At 37.5% G+C, this 17,534-nt stretch overlaps 1 protein-coding gene and 2 pseudogenes across 1 annotated transcript; all 3 read left to right on the top strand.

The window, feature by feature from the left end:
- The first annotated feature begins 2,762 nt into the window (after positions 1 to 2,762).
- Positions 2,763 to 5,764, top strand: LOC137717505 (proteasome subunit beta type-3-A). Its single transcript, XM_068456891.2, has 7 exons — positions 2,763 to 2,981; positions 3,100 to 3,281; positions 3,371 to 3,478; positions 3,602 to 3,691; positions 3,903 to 3,987; positions 4,623 to 4,717; positions 5,375 to 5,764. Exons 1-7 carry the CDS (start codon positions 2,976 to 2,978, stop codon positions 5,421 to 5,423), a joined length of 615 nt encoding a protein of 204 aa, XP_068312992.1. The 5' UTR covers positions 2,763 to 2,975; the 3' UTR covers positions 5,424 to 5,764.
- A 1,045-nt stretch (positions 5,765 to 6,809) lies between these two features.
- Positions 6,810 to 7,763, top strand: LOC137717267 (E3 ubiquitin ligase BIG BROTHER-related-like; annotated as a pseudogene).
- A 2,652-nt stretch (positions 7,764 to 10,415) lies between these two features.
- On the top strand, positions 10,416 to 12,163 carry LOC137716867 (NAC domain-containing protein 2-like; annotated as a pseudogene).
- Positions 12,164 to 17,534: the final 5,371 nt, after the last annotated feature.

Genomic DNA, 17,534 nt, shown 5'->3' with positions numbered 1-17,534 from the left:
TCACATGCATCATCATCAAACAAACACTCAATGCCGTGGGTTCCCTTTGCTCCCCTTGTGCAATTCCAGTTTTCACATGTGTCCTAGCTGTTTTTCCATCATTCCTCCACACAAATGCTTAAACAAACAGCCATATGTTCCCTCCACTACCCCTATAAATACCCTAGCATTCATTCATTCACCCCCCATTCAATTCATATCTCATATTTCCATTCACAACACTTCACACAACACAAATACCATTCCATTGCCATGAGTCCCACTTCATTTTCTGCATATTTTCTCTTCATTCTTCCATCTCCAACCACTCCCTACTCCATTCCACATACACCTAAAGCCCTTAAGCTCACCTTAGACTTTGTGCTACAACAACGAGGAAGAAAAGAGTGCTTAAACGTTCATACAATTCAAGTTTGAGTTGTTGGAATGTTTAGGTGTTTCTTTGATTTCAAAGTTTAAATTTAATTCTCTTTGTTTTGTATGTATGAGAAGGGAAGAGAAGAGTGCCTAAACGTTCATACAATTCATGTTTGAGTTGTTGGAATGTTTAGGTGTTTCTTTGATTTCAAAGTTATGAGGAACTAAACCCCCTTTAGCTAGGGGGTGATTCGAAACTATGTTTATATTTGCATTTTGAATTGATTACGTTTGGTTGGAATTTCATAAGTTGTGGATTCAATTCGTTTAACTGTTTGATTGATAACTTATTTATGTATGTTCATTGAGATTGCAAGCTTAATTTTCATGCATAAATATGACGCTAGAATATAAGTGAATTTCACCTAATCGTTATGAACTTATATTCACAAGTAGTAGAGGTTGCTTATAAACAATCGCGTTAAACGAATTCTTGGCATAAGTTTCATGCGTATTCCATGGTAACGAATGCCTCGTCGATGTTTATGATTTCCGTTGAACTTAATGATCTTGGTTAAATGTCTCTATCATGCGTATTCCATAGTTAGGGACTTTGATTAAGAACAATTTGGTTGTAATGCGTATTCCATTCAATCCAACGAATTTAAGGAAATCTGAAAGTTAATCTAAGCGGATCTAATTAACTTGGAGCATTGAGTTTCACAACTTATCGAAAGACCAACTGAGAATCAATTTTGTTTGCAAGTGTAACATGTGTGGAGAAGAACCCCTTGGCTATTCCATCATCCATATTTTTATCACATTCATATTTACATTTTGCCTTTAATTATATTCTGTCTTTTTAATTTAATATCGTCCAACCACAATTCCTCCCCCCCTATTTTGTTAAGTCTTAATCATTCGTATTTGTTTTATTTTTGTATCTTTAAGCTTGTGGAGTCATAAACAATTGCAAATTCGTCTAAATCAAGTTCTAGCTTCTATTTGAGTCAATTTGATTGTTTTAGACAATTTGAGTTTTTCAAAGCCATTCTGAGTCATAGTAGTCGTGTTAAGAGTATTTTAATTTAGTTTTTATGTTTTTAAGTCAATTTAGAAGGTTTTAGCAAGCCCTCCTAATCCCCGGTCTAGAACGATCCCTCACTTATCCATTCTACTACAATTGTCAAACGAGGGTTTAATTTGAGTGTCAAGTAAATCTCGCATCACTCTAAGTAAACACTATTTATGAAACGAAATCAAGAATTAGACATTATTTCTAAAACTAAATCAATAGGTGGAAACTATTTATGAAACTAGACTATACACTATTTATAAAACTAGACCAGTAACTACACAATATTTATAAAACATGACCAAGAACTAGGCACTATTTATGAAAGTGGACCAATAACTAGGCATTATTTATGAAACTATACCAACTGCTATACACTATTTATGAAACTGGACCCAATAACTAGGCACTATTTATGATACATGACCAAGAACTAGACATTATTTATGACACTGGACCAAGAACTACACACTATTTATGATACATGACCAAGAACTAGACACTATTTATGAAAGTGGACCAATAACTAAGCACTATTTATGAAACCGAATCAAGAAAGAGACATTATTTATGAAACTGTACTAATTACTATATACTATTTATAAAATTGGACCCAATAACTAAACACTATTTATGAAACATGATCAAGAACTAGACATTATTTATAAGACTTGACCAATAAATAGTGTAGTACCGTTCAGTTTCATAAATAATGTTCAATTTCATAAACAATGTATGTGATGGACGCACGTGTCTAGGGTGTCAAGTCTTTTTTTTTTTTTTTTTAATGTTAAAATTGTATCATTTTCATTAAACGTTAAGTTCTTTTGTCTTTTTTGTTAAAATTTAAGGGCTTTTCATTAATATTTAATTCTTTTTTATTAAATAAAGTTATAGTATGGTTTTTTATTAAAATAAACTTAGCATAAACCCTTTTCATGAAAGCTCTGTTTTTTTAATTAATAGTAAGCTAACGTTCTTTCTTTAACTATTCAATATTGTATTTTTTTAATTAATTTAATAATTAAATTTGTATGCACTTACGTTTTTGGGAAGAAAAAAATTTCGTGTCAGAATTTGAATATCTTTTTGTTAAAATGTTCACAAAAATATTTTACGACAACATAACATTAAATTAATTTTTGCACTTAACCAAATTTCACATAAAATTGTAAAATATCTCAAATTTAGAGATTATACTACAGTCCTAGTAGTGTAAATAATATCATTTATCAAAAAAATGTAAATAATTTGATTTGTTAGGGCCTCATCTAGCCTAGTCTAAAAAAGTTTGATCTAAGAGATTGGCCCATCCCACATCTACAATTTTGGCCCAACACAAACAATTGAAATAAAATAAAATAAAATAAAAAAGAAAAGAAAGGAACACTGGAAGGAAGAGCTGGAGTGACGCCGAAGAAATCAATCGACCTATAATTTATTCTTGTGTAGAAAGCATTTGCACGAACGAAACGATCTCTCTCAGTCGTCAGTGAAAGCAATTGGATTACGATTCAGTTTATTGAAAGACCCTAATTCTCCGATGTCGGTAAGTTGAAGAAGCAAGCTTGATTCTTTACTCGTACAGAGGCCGATTAGGGTTTTGTGTAAATACCCTATTCCAATTGGGGATTTTTATTTTTGTTTTTGAAAAATTGGGTTTGCAGATCACCGAGTACAACGGGAGTGCACTGGTCGCAATGGTGGGGAAGAACTGCTTCGCCATCGCCAGCGATCGCCGCCTCGGCGTTCAGCTCCAGACCGTCGCCACCGACTTCAAGAGGATTAGCCAAGTCCACGATAGGCTCTTCATCGGCCTCTCCGGCCTTGCCACCGACGCTCAGACTCTGTACCTCTCTCTCTCGCTCTGTCTCTCTGTCTCTCGCTTTTTTGCTTTCTTTTGTGTGATTTTTGGGGATTTTTGGTTTGAACTTTAAGGTATCAGAGGCTCATGTTTCGGCACAAGCTGTACCAGCTTCGGGAAGAGAGGGATATGAAGCCGGAGACTTTTGCCAGCCTTGTTTCCGCTATTCTGTATGAGAAAAGGTTTGGAATTTGCTCGTATTTGACCCCTTTTCTTGTACATGCTTGGGAGATTTAATGGGTATTGATTATTTTAGCTTAATGTGATGACGAACTATAAGGGTTGACTTCTTTTTTGTGATTTAGGTTTGGTCCCTACTTCACTCAGCCTGTAATTGCTGGGTTAAGTGATGAAGACAGACCATTCATATGCACTATGGATTCAATTGGAGCCAAGTAAGTTACTTTTCTTCTCTCATTCATGTTCTTTTCTGACTTTCTCTCAAATTTTTAGCTGCCCAGGTGCTAAGGACTTTGAAATTGTTTCTTCATCTTCCTATAGGATAAATATTCATGCTTGCTTACTCCTATTATGTTTATGTGTTTACATATGTGTCTTTGTGGTTTTACTTCTTGTAGTGATGTTATTTGTGTTCCATATATGCAGGGAACTGGCTAAAGACTTCGTTGTTGCTGGTACTGCATCGGAGTCCCTTTATGGTGCTTGTGAGGCAATGTTCAAGCCTGATATGGTTCGTTTCTCTATTCAATTTGCACTAGCTTTTCAATGGGCCTGTCAATATATTTTATTTGATCTGCTTATATATACTTTTTCAGATATGAGATATTCAGTTTTAGGTGCTCTAGATATTCTGTTGAATCATGTCTCCCATATGTAGTGAACATTCAAGCACAAACTGTCTCAGGCCATTGTGATTCATATTTAATTGTAGAGATGTGTTGTTGCCGAGAATGTGGCTATTGAAATCAAGATAAAAACAAGCTGAGAGATCTCCAATTAGTTGCACTTTTCTTTACGTGTGTGTTGCTACTACTGAAAGGAGTAGGGGAAGGGGCAATATAATTAAAGGGAAACTGAGAGATATACTATGTATCAATTGTACTTATTTTTCTCTTTATCATGTCGGCAGCCAACTGCTACATAAACAAAAAGCATACATAGAGATAAACAGTGGGCTCCGTTGCCAACTGAACTTCAATAATCGTTTACAGGATTCTGTGGGGCTGAAAATTTATTGCTGTCTGATAAGTTAGATCATTGTGATAATATTTACTCCTAGTATCACTAAAATGGCCAGCTCCTTTATTATATTTTTTACTAACGAGAACAGCTCTAACAGCAGTGCGTCTACTAATTGTCACTCAGGAACCAGAGGAATTGTTTGAGACTGTCTCTCAAGCATTACTTTCATCAGTAGATCGAGACTGTCTGAGTGGTTGGGGAGGCCACGTCTTTGTCGTGTAAGCCTTTTGTTCTCTTTACTTACTCAGATATTCTTATTACGCATGAAGATGCATGTACATAGAGAGAGAGAGAGAGAGAGAGAGAGAGAGAGAGAGAATGTATCTTGAAGCAATAAAAGATTCTATTGTTCCTTTTTTCCTTCATACTTGATAGTTAATAAACTGATATAGGATTCCAAATTCATTTCCTCCATCTTGTTGGCTGCCAAATAAAGCAAGTAGCTATATATACTTGATATCAGCTGAACACAATATCAGGGAAATAATTATGAAATACTGTAACATTGTGCTTTACATAATATGATTCATGGTATGTGTAAATCCAGGAATGTTGTTTGTCCTGAATGCTAAGGCTACATTCTCACGACGAGTGTCTGCTCTTACCATAACATTTCAATTAGTTATCATATTGGTGATGAAAAGGAGCTTACATTAAACCTAATTCCGTAACTGGGAATCTCAGGCATCAATTTCTTTGGTGGTCTGAATTCTCAATCCATTGTGGTTGATTTTTCCGTCATCTTCTTCATTAGATACTTATTCTCCCTATGTTATGACTTCACAGTACTAAGATTTGTGAGGGTCATTTAATTCCCTCCATTTATGTGAGAAGTAACACTCCCTGTTTCAACACGTATAATTATTTTTCTGCAGAACACCAACTGAAGTGCAGGAGAAGATCTTGAAGGGAAGAATGGACTGACATTGCAGCATAACTTTTTGTGAGTCCTCCTATGTTTCGTTCAGGCTGCATCTTTTCCTCGGGTGTTTATGTAGCTTTGACGTGAATTAGCAGACATAAGCTTTCTTGGCGATCATAGGCCCCTTGTTATGTTTAGATTTAATGTAATTTGACGATTATATACAGTGGGATCATTTGATTTAAATTAGGTCACTTTGAGAAAATGTTGGGAATTCAAATATGCTTTTAAGGTAATCAGTTGGTATGCTCATTAATGTTTCTAAACAGGTTCTGAGTTTATCCTGATGTATTTGCTGTTTCTAAACTTTATCTTGAATTTATTCACGTTGTGCATTTGGAAACATGTGATGTTACTCTCGTGTTCAGTTGTTGTTTCGTGCTCTTAAAAAGTCTTTCGCATGTGAATAATGGACATCTAGATGTGGTGTTATGGTGAAAGACATGCTATTAACCAAATTCTTGCGTTTTGACAAAGAGTTGGATTAACCCACTGATGTGCTTAAGGTTACTGGATAAGGTCGATATTTTTTATTTTTTTTGGGATATAAAGGAGACATTGGGAGAGTGGGGGAGGGAATCGAACTTGGAACTTGGGCGCTGAGGGTGAAAGCTCTTGACGGATTGAGCTACAAGGTTCTTGGAAGTCTTGAAAGTGATATTTGGGAATAAGCTCGATCTTTTTGTGGATTAAGAATGTGACGAATGGGTTGAATTTTACACGAAAATTATTACTGCTATACAGATCCATATGGGTGGTTGAATTCTTTTGACCTTTTGTTTTTGTTCAACTCTTTTGACATGTTTACTTACAAGGAATATCGTAACAACTTGATTCCTTACTTTCCTACTATTACTAACACACGTATTGAATAAAAATAAAATAAAAAATAAAAAAATAGGTATGTGGATCTCATGTGACATTACGTTATGTACAACAATACCTAAACATTTTTTAATTAGATTGATTTCTCTCCTCTATTTCCGAGTTCCTCCCGTCTCACATAAGTAGACATGAAGAAACCTTGAATCATCCATGAAACTAAGAACACAAGGGTATTCTCACGGAATTTCTTAAGCAAAAACAAAAGATGACACCGAAAAAGCAGTTTTCGGTCTGATTGCTTATTCTTCTACTATGGGAGTCGTGTTGGTCTTTAGAAACAGAAAATCTCTTTATGATTAAAAACGTTCAACTAATCATCTGCTCTCTGTGGCTAACCTCATACTAATTATTCTGGGGGCCCTGGATGTGTTTATGAACAAGCTGACAAGAGGTTTGCGTAGGGCACAAGTCGCAATCTAGGAGCCCAAAATTTTAGAATAAGAGGTTGTAACTTATGGGACATCATTTTCTTTAGCACACGTCTTTGAACTAGGAATCTGGAATGCTTAAATCCATGAGGAATAGGTTTCCCATTGCTTTCAATGAAAGCTGCCTTTTCTCGCAAGAAACCTCACAAAAATAGTCCAATTATTTTCCCTCATATATCTCGAATGAATCCGGTTTGGACACTCTACTTCTGGAAGAGATTGATCGTAGCTTTCGATGAACGGAGAAGAAGATCAAGCCGAACAATCTTCCGGGAGGATCCCTTTCACCGAACTCATCCAAGTGAGCGCAGATTTCATTCTTGCCCTGGCTATGCAAGAGCAAGAGCAGGCCTACACCATGCTCGAAACCATAGAAAGCGATAGTGAAGAAGACGACGCTGAAATTGATGATGCTTCTTCGTCCTCTAGTGAAAACTACGACCCAGACGTTGCTGCTTTCCTTGAAAGCCGAGAATTTGATGCTGATGATTTCAGGTTTCTTGAGGACGAAGAAATTGGCACAAGCAGTAGCAGCAGTGATCAAGAAACGGATGATTTGGACGTGGATGAACTAACTTATGAGGAATTGTTAGCACTTGGAGAATTCATAGGGGAAGAAAAAAGAGGACTTCCCAGCAGTGAGATTTCTGCATGTTTGCATCCCTACACGTGGGAATTAGCGGTCGGTCAGAGCAACACTAGCATCGATCGATGCGTGGTTTGTCAGCTCGAGTATGACGACGGTGAATCACTAGCTGCATTGTCCTGTGAACACCCTTATCATTGGGAGTGTATAAGCCAGTGGCTTCAGATTAAAAAGAGTTGCCCTATTTGCAGCACACAAGTTTGATCACCATCCTCATCGTCCAAGACCATGATTTTATAATTAATTAGGGTTTCTGCATTTCATTTATTTACTGGGTTTGACTGTGAAGTGTAATTGTACAAGATTTATGTTCTCAGTTCTATGTAATTAGTTGGAATTTGGTAATGAATGAAGAAATAAAAGATCATAGGATTTACTTTTTATATATATATATATATATATATATATATATATATATGTACATACATATATACACATATTTTGTCAACTGAAATAATTTTGTAAAAACTTTGCATATCGCATGGGGAAGGTTACGATCTATTGAGGCTGCAAGTTGCAAATAGATGATCAATTTAAGACCGCTCGACATTAGATGAGACTTGTAAGACACAATATATTAGATTTTGTTTTTAATAACTCAAGTTCTAGAATTTATAAGTTCATCAAACAACGATCGGGACATTAGTCCAATTTACAAGGGCATGTGATGGTGGCTCATATATGCGGCTCTCTCCTGGTGCGGTCGTTTCAATAGCGAAATTTGGTTGATAATTGCAGCGATACATTCGTTGTATCCAACACGGAGTTCGATTTTTATTTTTTTTAAGGCAACTACCCTTGTGGCTGCTGGCAAGGTGGCAACGGCTGCAGTTGCTTTCTGGGTTTGCACCCTGCAGGGTAGAGGTAAGGGTTTTTATTTTATTTTATATTTTTTCAATGGGTTTTGGGCTATGCTCAATTTTTATTGGGCTTGTTTGTTGTAACTTGTATTGGGCTTCTTCTCATTCAATCAAATCTTATGTTTTTTGGACGCAAAAATGAATTATAAAATACTCATATAGCACGTGACAATGTTAGGAAAACTAAATTTTTAATTAAACCATCTTTTGTAGTCCACCTAATGTGCCGGTTGATGGTTGAACTCTTTTTTTACGATTTAGGAGGGATTCTAATCATCAACTGTCAACATCATATGATCAACAAAAGATTTTTTTTTGTTCAAAATATGATTAACAAAGGATGGTTTAAAAATTTGTTGTATCTGGCATCACCTTTTAGCAAAAAGCTATTTGAGAAACAAGAGAAAGTGAGGGTGGGAATAACATGATCGAGCTGTTTCAGTGTTTTTTTTTTTTTTTTTTTTTTTTTTTTTTTTTTGAGTGTTTGCCCCCTACTTGGAATTAGCTTTGTTGGTCCCTGTCCCTCGTAACTTGTTAACTTATTAACACGTGGTCGTATTGGACTTTACAATGCACAATTTTTATTGAATAATCCTAAGCTTAATCAAAATGTTTATTTTCTGTGATAAATGAATACCAAAACTTCTTCTTTTTTTTTTTTAAATGATGAAAGATTTTACGAAAAAGTTAAACATTTGATATGTTTGATGTTGATGCTCAAGTTAGACATTGCAATGCAGAGCTTTCAATGCTTCAACATAGAAAAGCACTTAAAATGATTTTTTTTTTCTTAAGTTTAGTCAAGTTAGAAAATTTGACCTAACTGGACAACGTAGGGCGTGGTTCAGAGTATACTCAACAAGGCCTCAACAAGTCCAGTCGGATGCGATCGTGAATTAGCACTTTATAAGCTTATGAAAGTTTTTTTCAGTACATCAATGGTTTAGGGGTTTACTTCATGATCAACGAGTCGATGCATTGCCCATCCTTCTGTTAAGTGTTCATGAATGTCTCTTAGTCTCCGAGCTTAGTCCAACAAACATGTCAAGTCAAGGGACGATCATAAGCTCAAACCTTCATAAAACGGGTCATGAGTCCACCCTACTTATAACACTAATATTGTTTTCAAGTTAACCATATATTTCATAATTTTATTACGAAAGATGTCAGTACAATTAGAAATCAAATCATTTACTACAAATTTGTAAATGACGGACATAGGATTTTTCTCATTATTCAACAAGATGTGTTTGTAAACTTTGCATTCGACTTTGGGAATTGCATAGCTTGAGTATGACCCAAAGGAGAAGATCTTATCAACATTTAGGGAGATCAAAATTTTTAAATCAAGTTTGCAAATCAAATGATGTGGTTATAGAAGTTTATTTTTTATTTTTTTTTGGTAATCATGTCGTTATAGAAGATTGATTATATCTAAAGTGAGATTTGCAACCTATATGGCTCTGAGCGAGCACCTAGGCACACTAGGGGGTTGCCTAAGGTGCGCTAGCAAAACAGAAATATTAATTTCCCCAAGAGATAACAATGCCCAATTTATTTCCAACCAAAAAGGAAATTCAATCATTTTTTCTACTATTTCCTCTAATTTCCAGTTTAATAATTTTCTCAAGCAAGAATTATCAAATCCTAATAATCAAAATAACCTGTAAACACGACAACACTGACGTGTACACTTCAGCGCACTAGCTCATTGACCCGCCGAACGAACTTAGATCCCTGGCAAACCCGACCCAGACCTACTTGCATACCCGCCCCCCCCCCCCCCCCCCCCCCCCAAAAAAAAAGAAGTGGTGTAAGTAGTGACTACATTGCAACTCCATAATCTTCTACCACCACGATGCGCCGCACTTCCATTATTGACACGTGTCCAGCTGCGGTCAGCAAAATGCCTCAGAAACCTGTCCGCTACGACTGCCCACAAAGGTTATAGCCCACGTGGATTCTGGAATCGTCCACCCCCTACCTTCTGCCACGTGTCCTTCCCTTCCCCTATTTTCGCCCTATATATTCGCCTCTTTCACTCACATTTCAACTTTCAAGTTTCAACTATAGCTTGCTTAGCACAGAGGGCGAGTAACGACTGAGAGGGAAAGAGAGAGAGAAAGAGAAAGAGAGAGCAAATGACAACGTTCAAATTGAACGACACGGGTTAAAATGTCGTCCGTCGATTTCCAGCTGCCATCAAGATTCAGGTTCCACTCAACAGACGAGGAGCTCGTGAAGCACTACCTCTGTCGGAAATGTGCGTCGCAGCTGATATTTGTCCCGATCATTGTCGAAATTGACCTCTACAAATACAACCCCCGGGAGCTCCTAGGTAATTATCCCCTAAATTTTAGGAATCTTTTCCAAATTTTCATAGATTTCTTTTTTTTCTTTTCTAAATAATATTTATTAATTTAAATTTTGTATTGCAGGTTTGGCGTTGTACGGAGAGAAAGAGTGGTATTTCTTTTCGCCAAGGGACCGGAAGTACCCGAACGGTTCAAGGTCGAATCGGGCGGGCGGAAGCGGTTACTGGAAGGCGACCGGTGTCGATAAGCCTATTGGGCATCCGAAATCATTGGGGATTAAGAAAGCTCTGGTGTTCTATGCTGGAAAAGCCCCTCACGGCGAAAAGACCAACTGGATTATGCACGAGTACCGCCTTGCCGACGTGGACCAATCGCCGCGGAAAAAAAACAGCCTCAGGGTATACACGCTACTCTCCTTCTTGTTAGATTAGGGGTTGGGGGTAAAATTATGAATCTACAATTTCGTTGCATGACGACGACGATTCAATTAACACGACTTCGTTCAAATCATTTTTTTTTCTTTTTTGAACAAATAATATTATTTATACTTAATGTAGTTCAAAATTTCAAATTCACATTTTATGAGAATTGAATTTTAAACCTAAGCGAAGAAAAATCATATCACAAATTGTAACACGTACTTTGATGTAAATAATATTTTCCCAAATAGGCTTGGGTCCCACTTGTTCATTCCATGAATTGGCACCATATGCGGACGGTGGAGATTGAACCTGTTTTAGATCAACGGTGTGTTTAAAATTTCCAATTTTGGAAAAACAAATTGACTTTTTTTTGTGATGGTGACTGAAGCTATTAGCGATAACTAAAGGATAAGACTGACTTGATAAGGGGATTTTATTTGTGGTTAGGATTTATTTTATTTTTTTTATTTTCTTAATTAGCGAATGATTAATTAATTGAATTGGATACCGATGGACGATCTGCATTTTCACAGCTGGATGATTGGGAATATACAACAAGAATGACACTACCATGGAGAAGCAGCAGCCTCAGCAGCAAGAAGAAGAACAGCAAACGAGGAGTCATAACGTAAGCACTGGTTCGAAGTTCGAGGATGGGAAGGCACAAGCTGCGGTGGTCCCCACTTGTCCCCCGAACGATTACGTGTACTTCAACACGTCGAAATCGGTGCTAAAGCTGCACACGGACTCAAGCTGCTCAGAGCACGTGGTGTCGCCAGAGTTCACGTGCAAGGTCCAAAGCGAGCCTAAGTGGAAGGAGTGGGAGAAAGCCTTTGAATTCCTGTACAATCACATGGATACCATCATGAAGAATGGGTTTAGGGCGCAGTTCTAGAGCGGCAATCAGATGTCCCCGCTGCAGGACATCTTCATGTACCTCCAGAAGCCTTATTGATTTTGATTGTGTGTTAGGGACTGCCGTAAACATATATGAGTCGGCGCATCGGAAGGGAACAGGAGACTGAAGTCGATGAGTGTGCCTTTGTGCATTGATGGATTTGGAAAGTGAAATGGGATTTGGATTGAGATTGGGATGGGGATTCGATTGGGGTTGGTATTTCACTTGTGGGTTCAGCATTTTGGGGTCCAAAAGTGAATTGGGACCATTTGATATAAAAATTATAAAAATGACAGGCGTATTTTGCAACACATAATTATTATGAAAGAAACTAAATTTTTTAAATCAAATTTCGTAAACTAAATGATTTAGTTGTTAATGATTGGATTATCACTTAAGTGTTGATTAACATACTTAATTCTTATTGGTGACACATCATTTAGTTTACAAACTTTGATTTAAAATTTTAGTCTCCCGAGCATTTGAAGGCAAACCATCTAAATTCTAATATTTGTCTGTAATTCAGATCATGGTTGTAGTGAGTTAATATGTTTTTCTTTTGATAGTCATGTGTCCTTATTTATTTTTCTTAGGAGGCATAGTGTGTTGTAAATTACTGTAAATTATTGATACTGACTCAAACTTGGTGCATAAAATGAAAATGTTGTTTTAGGTCGTGGTATTTTTGGTTTTGAAAAAAGAGAAGGGGACTTTTTAGGATGCGGCGACTTGTTCTGATTTTATTGAATTTTATTTCTAAAGGTGTAGAATGATGAAGATGTCATTGTATCACTAGGTGGAACTCAATGTGGACATTTGTGCTTAATTCATAGTTTCTCCTTTCTTGTCGTATTCGTATAGTTCTTGTCGATATGAACGCGTGAGCGCAAGTGAAACAAAATTTGTATAGTTTAGCAATTTTACTTTTGTTGGAATTTATAGGGTCGGTTTGTGTGTCATTGGGACCCGCAACCCTCTCTCATGCGTTCCTTTTTCTCTCCCACTTTCAACCCAATATGCTCTCTCTCATTTCACCTCTCAAACTCTTTCCCTCTTGTTCCTCCTCTCAACCAAACTACAACAAACCATCACCATCATTGTTTCCAATGAGTTTCGACCACCAAACACCACCATCATCATCACCTCACAACTACGAACTCATCCACGCCTTTCTTTCATGATTTCAGAGCCAAACAACTAATTTGAGAAGCTCTGACATGAACATAACTTTCGCAGCGAGTTTATTGCCGATTTCAGCCAAGGTGAGACCTCTATTTTACAACCAATGTGTTTGTCTCGTTGAGTATTTAGATTTTCATGTATGGTTTGTATGCTTTGGTTGATTTTTGGCACAAGACGGAGTCGTTAAATCTCCCGGCCATTTCTACATATTTTGGCGAATCTAAGACCCCATACCAGGTTGATCGACTCGTTAACCCGGTATCTGAGCCGACAACTCAATCTATTTTTGAATCCAGGTTGAAATGTACCATGTATATTCCATTACTTTTGCGTTAGTTTTAACGAAATATTCCGTTTAGTAACATAATACTCCATGTGGTTAGACCGGCTTGATTTGCTCAAACAAGTGTTGACCAACTCAGGTTAGCTCAACTGTCATTGACTTTGACTTATGACTTTTTATGGAATCCTCCTAGGATATTTCGAAACGCTGAATCTGTTTCCACACTTCGTTTCTCCAAATTCAATTGTTTTATTAGAATTTTGCTAATGGGTCGTTGTTTATGGTTAGGTATGATTGTTATATGTGGCTCTTCCTTCCTAATTTGAGCGGATTTTTGTGGATAGAGTACCAGTGAGTGAGTGAGCTTTGTTTTCAAGCACTTGTACATTTATAGTTTTCACAACTGCTTGGATGAAGTACTTTTACACCATGGCATATTTTTATTTATGCTTATAAGCATTATTTATGGATGTTGAGGTCTGTGAAACTATTATGGCATGATCATTTATACGATCTTTGATTTTCATAGTTATACGGACTATGATTTTGAAAACTATACGGGTTTTACAACAAGAGGTAATTATGTTGAGAAAAACAAAGGTTTTATTGAACCTTTTTTTTTTCCCACTTACACTTTCTATTTTGCGCCCTTCCAAGAGTGAGTAGCTAGTTTTCTTTGGGAAATGAGGGTTTCATTGGTGGTTTTGACATCTACTCTAGTAGATGTAAGGATTTTTAATTTCTGTGTTTTGTATAAATATCTATCTTACCTAGGATGGGAATATTCTTACTGTTATTGCACTTTTATTTGTGCTCTGACATTACATTTATGTAATATACGCACATCCCGCACTAAGCCCTTTCACCTTTAATTGAAATTAATATTGGACTTAGGATTTAATTTATTCATTGTTATGCCTAAACATTTTCATAATATGACTTTGTCACCTTTCAAGTGTCGGCCAACATATCTTGACTTTGATGTCCACTTAAACATCCAGGTCAGGGTGTGTCACAGGAGATCATCCATTCTAGCATTATTCTCGCACAAACTCGGTTAACTTCATATTTCTATTGGGATCCATGGCATTGACTTCAATGTGTATATTGACTCACCAACTTTCCTACAATACCATAATGTGAAGTATGAGTGAAATTTATGGTGTTTCACCTTCTCAGTTCATAAACCAAAAAGATATAAACAAATGAGATTTCTTAAAAGAAAATTATATATTTATCATTTTCATATACCTTATTAAAATCTAAGTGTATCACGAAATATGATTCTCACGTTCACATTGTGTGTATAACAATGGACATATAAATTCTATTTTTTGATATTCGATGTTTTAATAATTACTCGATATACCATGTTTTTCAAAAACAAATAGCAACCGGTACACATGCTATGCTTGTATGAGCAAATTTACTTTTGGTTTCTTCTTTTCTTTATTGTTTTGGCATAACTGGGCAATTCAAAAGTAGAGAACATGATGTGACGGTTCTGTATATGCTGCTTAACCTAACCACCAAAAACCAAATAAATTACAATTATACGTAACTTTCAAATTGCAAATAAAAATACATAGGATATAATACACACTCCAAATTTGAAGAAATTAGAAGTTACAGAGTACACATGAGTTTGACTACAACTATTTTTGTAATTATTTCCGATGACGATTTATCACGAAACTTTACTAATTTCAGAATTTTGGTACCAACCATTACCAAGCAATGGTTAAATTTTGAACATCATTGATTATTTTCAAATGATTACCCAACAAAGATTGCTTGAAGGTTACCTAATTTCCTATCTCAAGTCTGAACCTTCTCAACAACCATATTGAGAGACTGGGAGTCAACTGTAAAGTTTCAATACGTAGAACTCATTACTGTTGCAAGAATTTTTGTAACTTGCAGTATCCTGAAGACCTATCTTCTCTACATAATTCATGACTCTTCCCATCACGTGTTTACCAATTCAAACCTAAACTTTCTACCTAGGCATATATGCCAATTGCGAAAACGAGCAAATTTGGAATTGAAACCCAAACTTAATGATCCACATAGTCCATATTGGAATGAAATTTTGCTTTTTTAAGAAAATAAGCAAGCAGCATAGTGCAACAAAAACTGGAATTGAAAATTACAGGTTGATTATTCTTCATTCGTCTTCCAATTTTGTGGAACATGTAATGAATTTTTTTAAATCAAATCGAATTGGGCATTTAAAATTTTGAAAGTACGGACCCAATTTTTGAGTTTCTGCAATGCTTGAGAGTTTGAAGTAGGTGAAATCATGATGTTTTATGTATATATATATGTAGTTTGAATGAATTGAAGCAGTTGAGCTTGAGGAAAACGTGGGAGGAGGTGAGTAGTTGAAGAGGGTTTTGGCTAGAGAGTTGCAAAGAGAAGTCCAGGATAGTTGATTAAACAGAAACACGAATAAACATGAGGAGATGTGTGAGTTGCCATTTAGTTTTGAATTTTAATTAAAATGTGTTAGTGTCACATGGCTATGATGCTTACCTAAAAAACGGTAAAATTTGTGTTCATGTAATTACTAAATTGCCCGTAATTTTAATTTCAGTTCAGTTTTGGTTTGAGGTTAGAGTGGTAATGTCACATCCCGGCCCCGGGCGGATCACTTCCCGGGCCCGCTCCACCACCATAGCACGATATTGTCCGCTTTGGGCTTACCATTCCCTCACGGTTTTGTTTTTGGGAACTCACGAGCAACTTCCCAGTGGGTCACCCATCATGGGATTGCTCTAGCCCCCTTCTCGCTTAACTTCGGAGTTCCTACGGAACCCGAAGCCAGTGAGCTCCCAAAAGGCCTCGTGCTAAGTAGGGATGGGAATATACATATAAGGATCACTCCCCTGGGCGATGTGGGATCTCACAATCCACCCCCCTTAGGGGCCCGACGTCCTCGTCGGCACACACGCGACCATGGTTAGGCTCTGATACCAAATTGTCACATCTCGGCCCCGGGCGGATCACTTCCCGGGCCCGCTCCACCCATTCCCTCACGGTTTTGTTTTTGGGAACTCACAAGCAACTTCCCAGTGGGTCACCCATCATGGGATTGCTCTAGCCCCCTTCTCGCTTAACTTCGGAGTTTCTACGGAACCCGAAGCCAGTGAGCTCCCAAAAGGCCTCGTGCTAGGTAGGGATGAAAATATACATATAAGGATCACTCCCCTGGGCGATGTGGGATCTCACAATCCACCCCCCTTAGGGGCCCGACGTCCTCGTCGGCACACACGCGACCATGGTTAGGCTCTGATACCAAATTGTCACATCTCGGCCCCGGGCGGATCACTTCCCGGGCCCGCTCCACCCATTCCCTCACGGTTTTGTTTTTGGGAACTCACAAGCAACTTCCCAGTGGGTCACCCATCATGGGATTGCTCTAGCCCCCTTCTCGCTTAACTTCGGAGTTTCTACGGAACCCGAAGCCAGTGAGCTCCCAAAAGGCCTCGTGCTAGGTAGGGATGAAAATATACATATAAGGATCACTCCCCTGGGCGATGTGGGATCTCACAATCCACCCCCCTTAGGGGCCCGACGTCCTCGTCGGCACACACGCGACCATGGTTAGGCTCTGATACCAAATTGTCACATCTCGACCCCGGGCGGATCACTTCCCGGGCCCGCTCCACCCATTCCCTCACGGTTTTGTTTTTGGGAACTCACAAGCAACTTCCCAGTGGGTCACCCATCATGGGATTGCTCTAGCCCCCTTCTCGCTTAACTTCGGAGTTTCTACGGAACCCGAAGCCAGTGAGCTCCCAAAAGGCCTTGTGCTAGGTAGGGATGAAAATATACATATAAGGATCACTCCCCTGGGCGATGTGGGATCTCACAGGTAATTTCATTAAGCTTTGGTTGACAAAGAAGATTTCATCAATATGTAGTTTGTTGTTGTAAATGTATAAATATAGAGAATAAACTGAAAAATGACTTTGAGGTATGACTTGAATCGTTTCCTTAAAGTGTTATTTACCCCCACTCGAATGAGTTTGCTAAGGGGTTCTTGGCAAATCACTTACAGGATACAACAAAGTATGGAATATTCGATTAGCAAAACCGAATTGTATTCCCTTAGAAATAACTAGAAAGAAATTGTATGAATGTGATGGAGAGAGGAGATTGCAAGAAAATTGTGTAAACAACAAATTTCTA

Source organism: Pyrus communis, chromosome 8 (assembly GCF_041283825.1).
Source record: "Pyrus communis isolate YQ-2024b chromosome 8, ASM4128382v1, whole genome shotgun sequence".
Taxonomy (NCBI): Eukaryota; Viridiplantae; Streptophyta; class Magnoliopsida; order Rosales; family Rosaceae; genus Pyrus; species Pyrus communis.
The sequence above is the reverse complement of the archived record's forward strand: the minus strand, read 5'-3'. Positions and strand labels throughout refer to the sequence as shown.

Bases quoted from the DNA above. Each gene is read 5' to 3' on its own strand.
- LOC137717505 (XM_068456891.2), top strand. The intron at 3,282-3,370 runs GTACCTCTCTCT...TTGAACTTTAAG, and splicing joins GCCACCGACGCTCAGACTCT to GTATCAGAGGCTCATGTTTC. The intron at 3,692-3,902 runs GTAAGTTACTTT...CCATATATGCAG, and splicing joins ATGGATTCAATTGGAGCCAA to GGAACTGGCTAAAGACTTCG.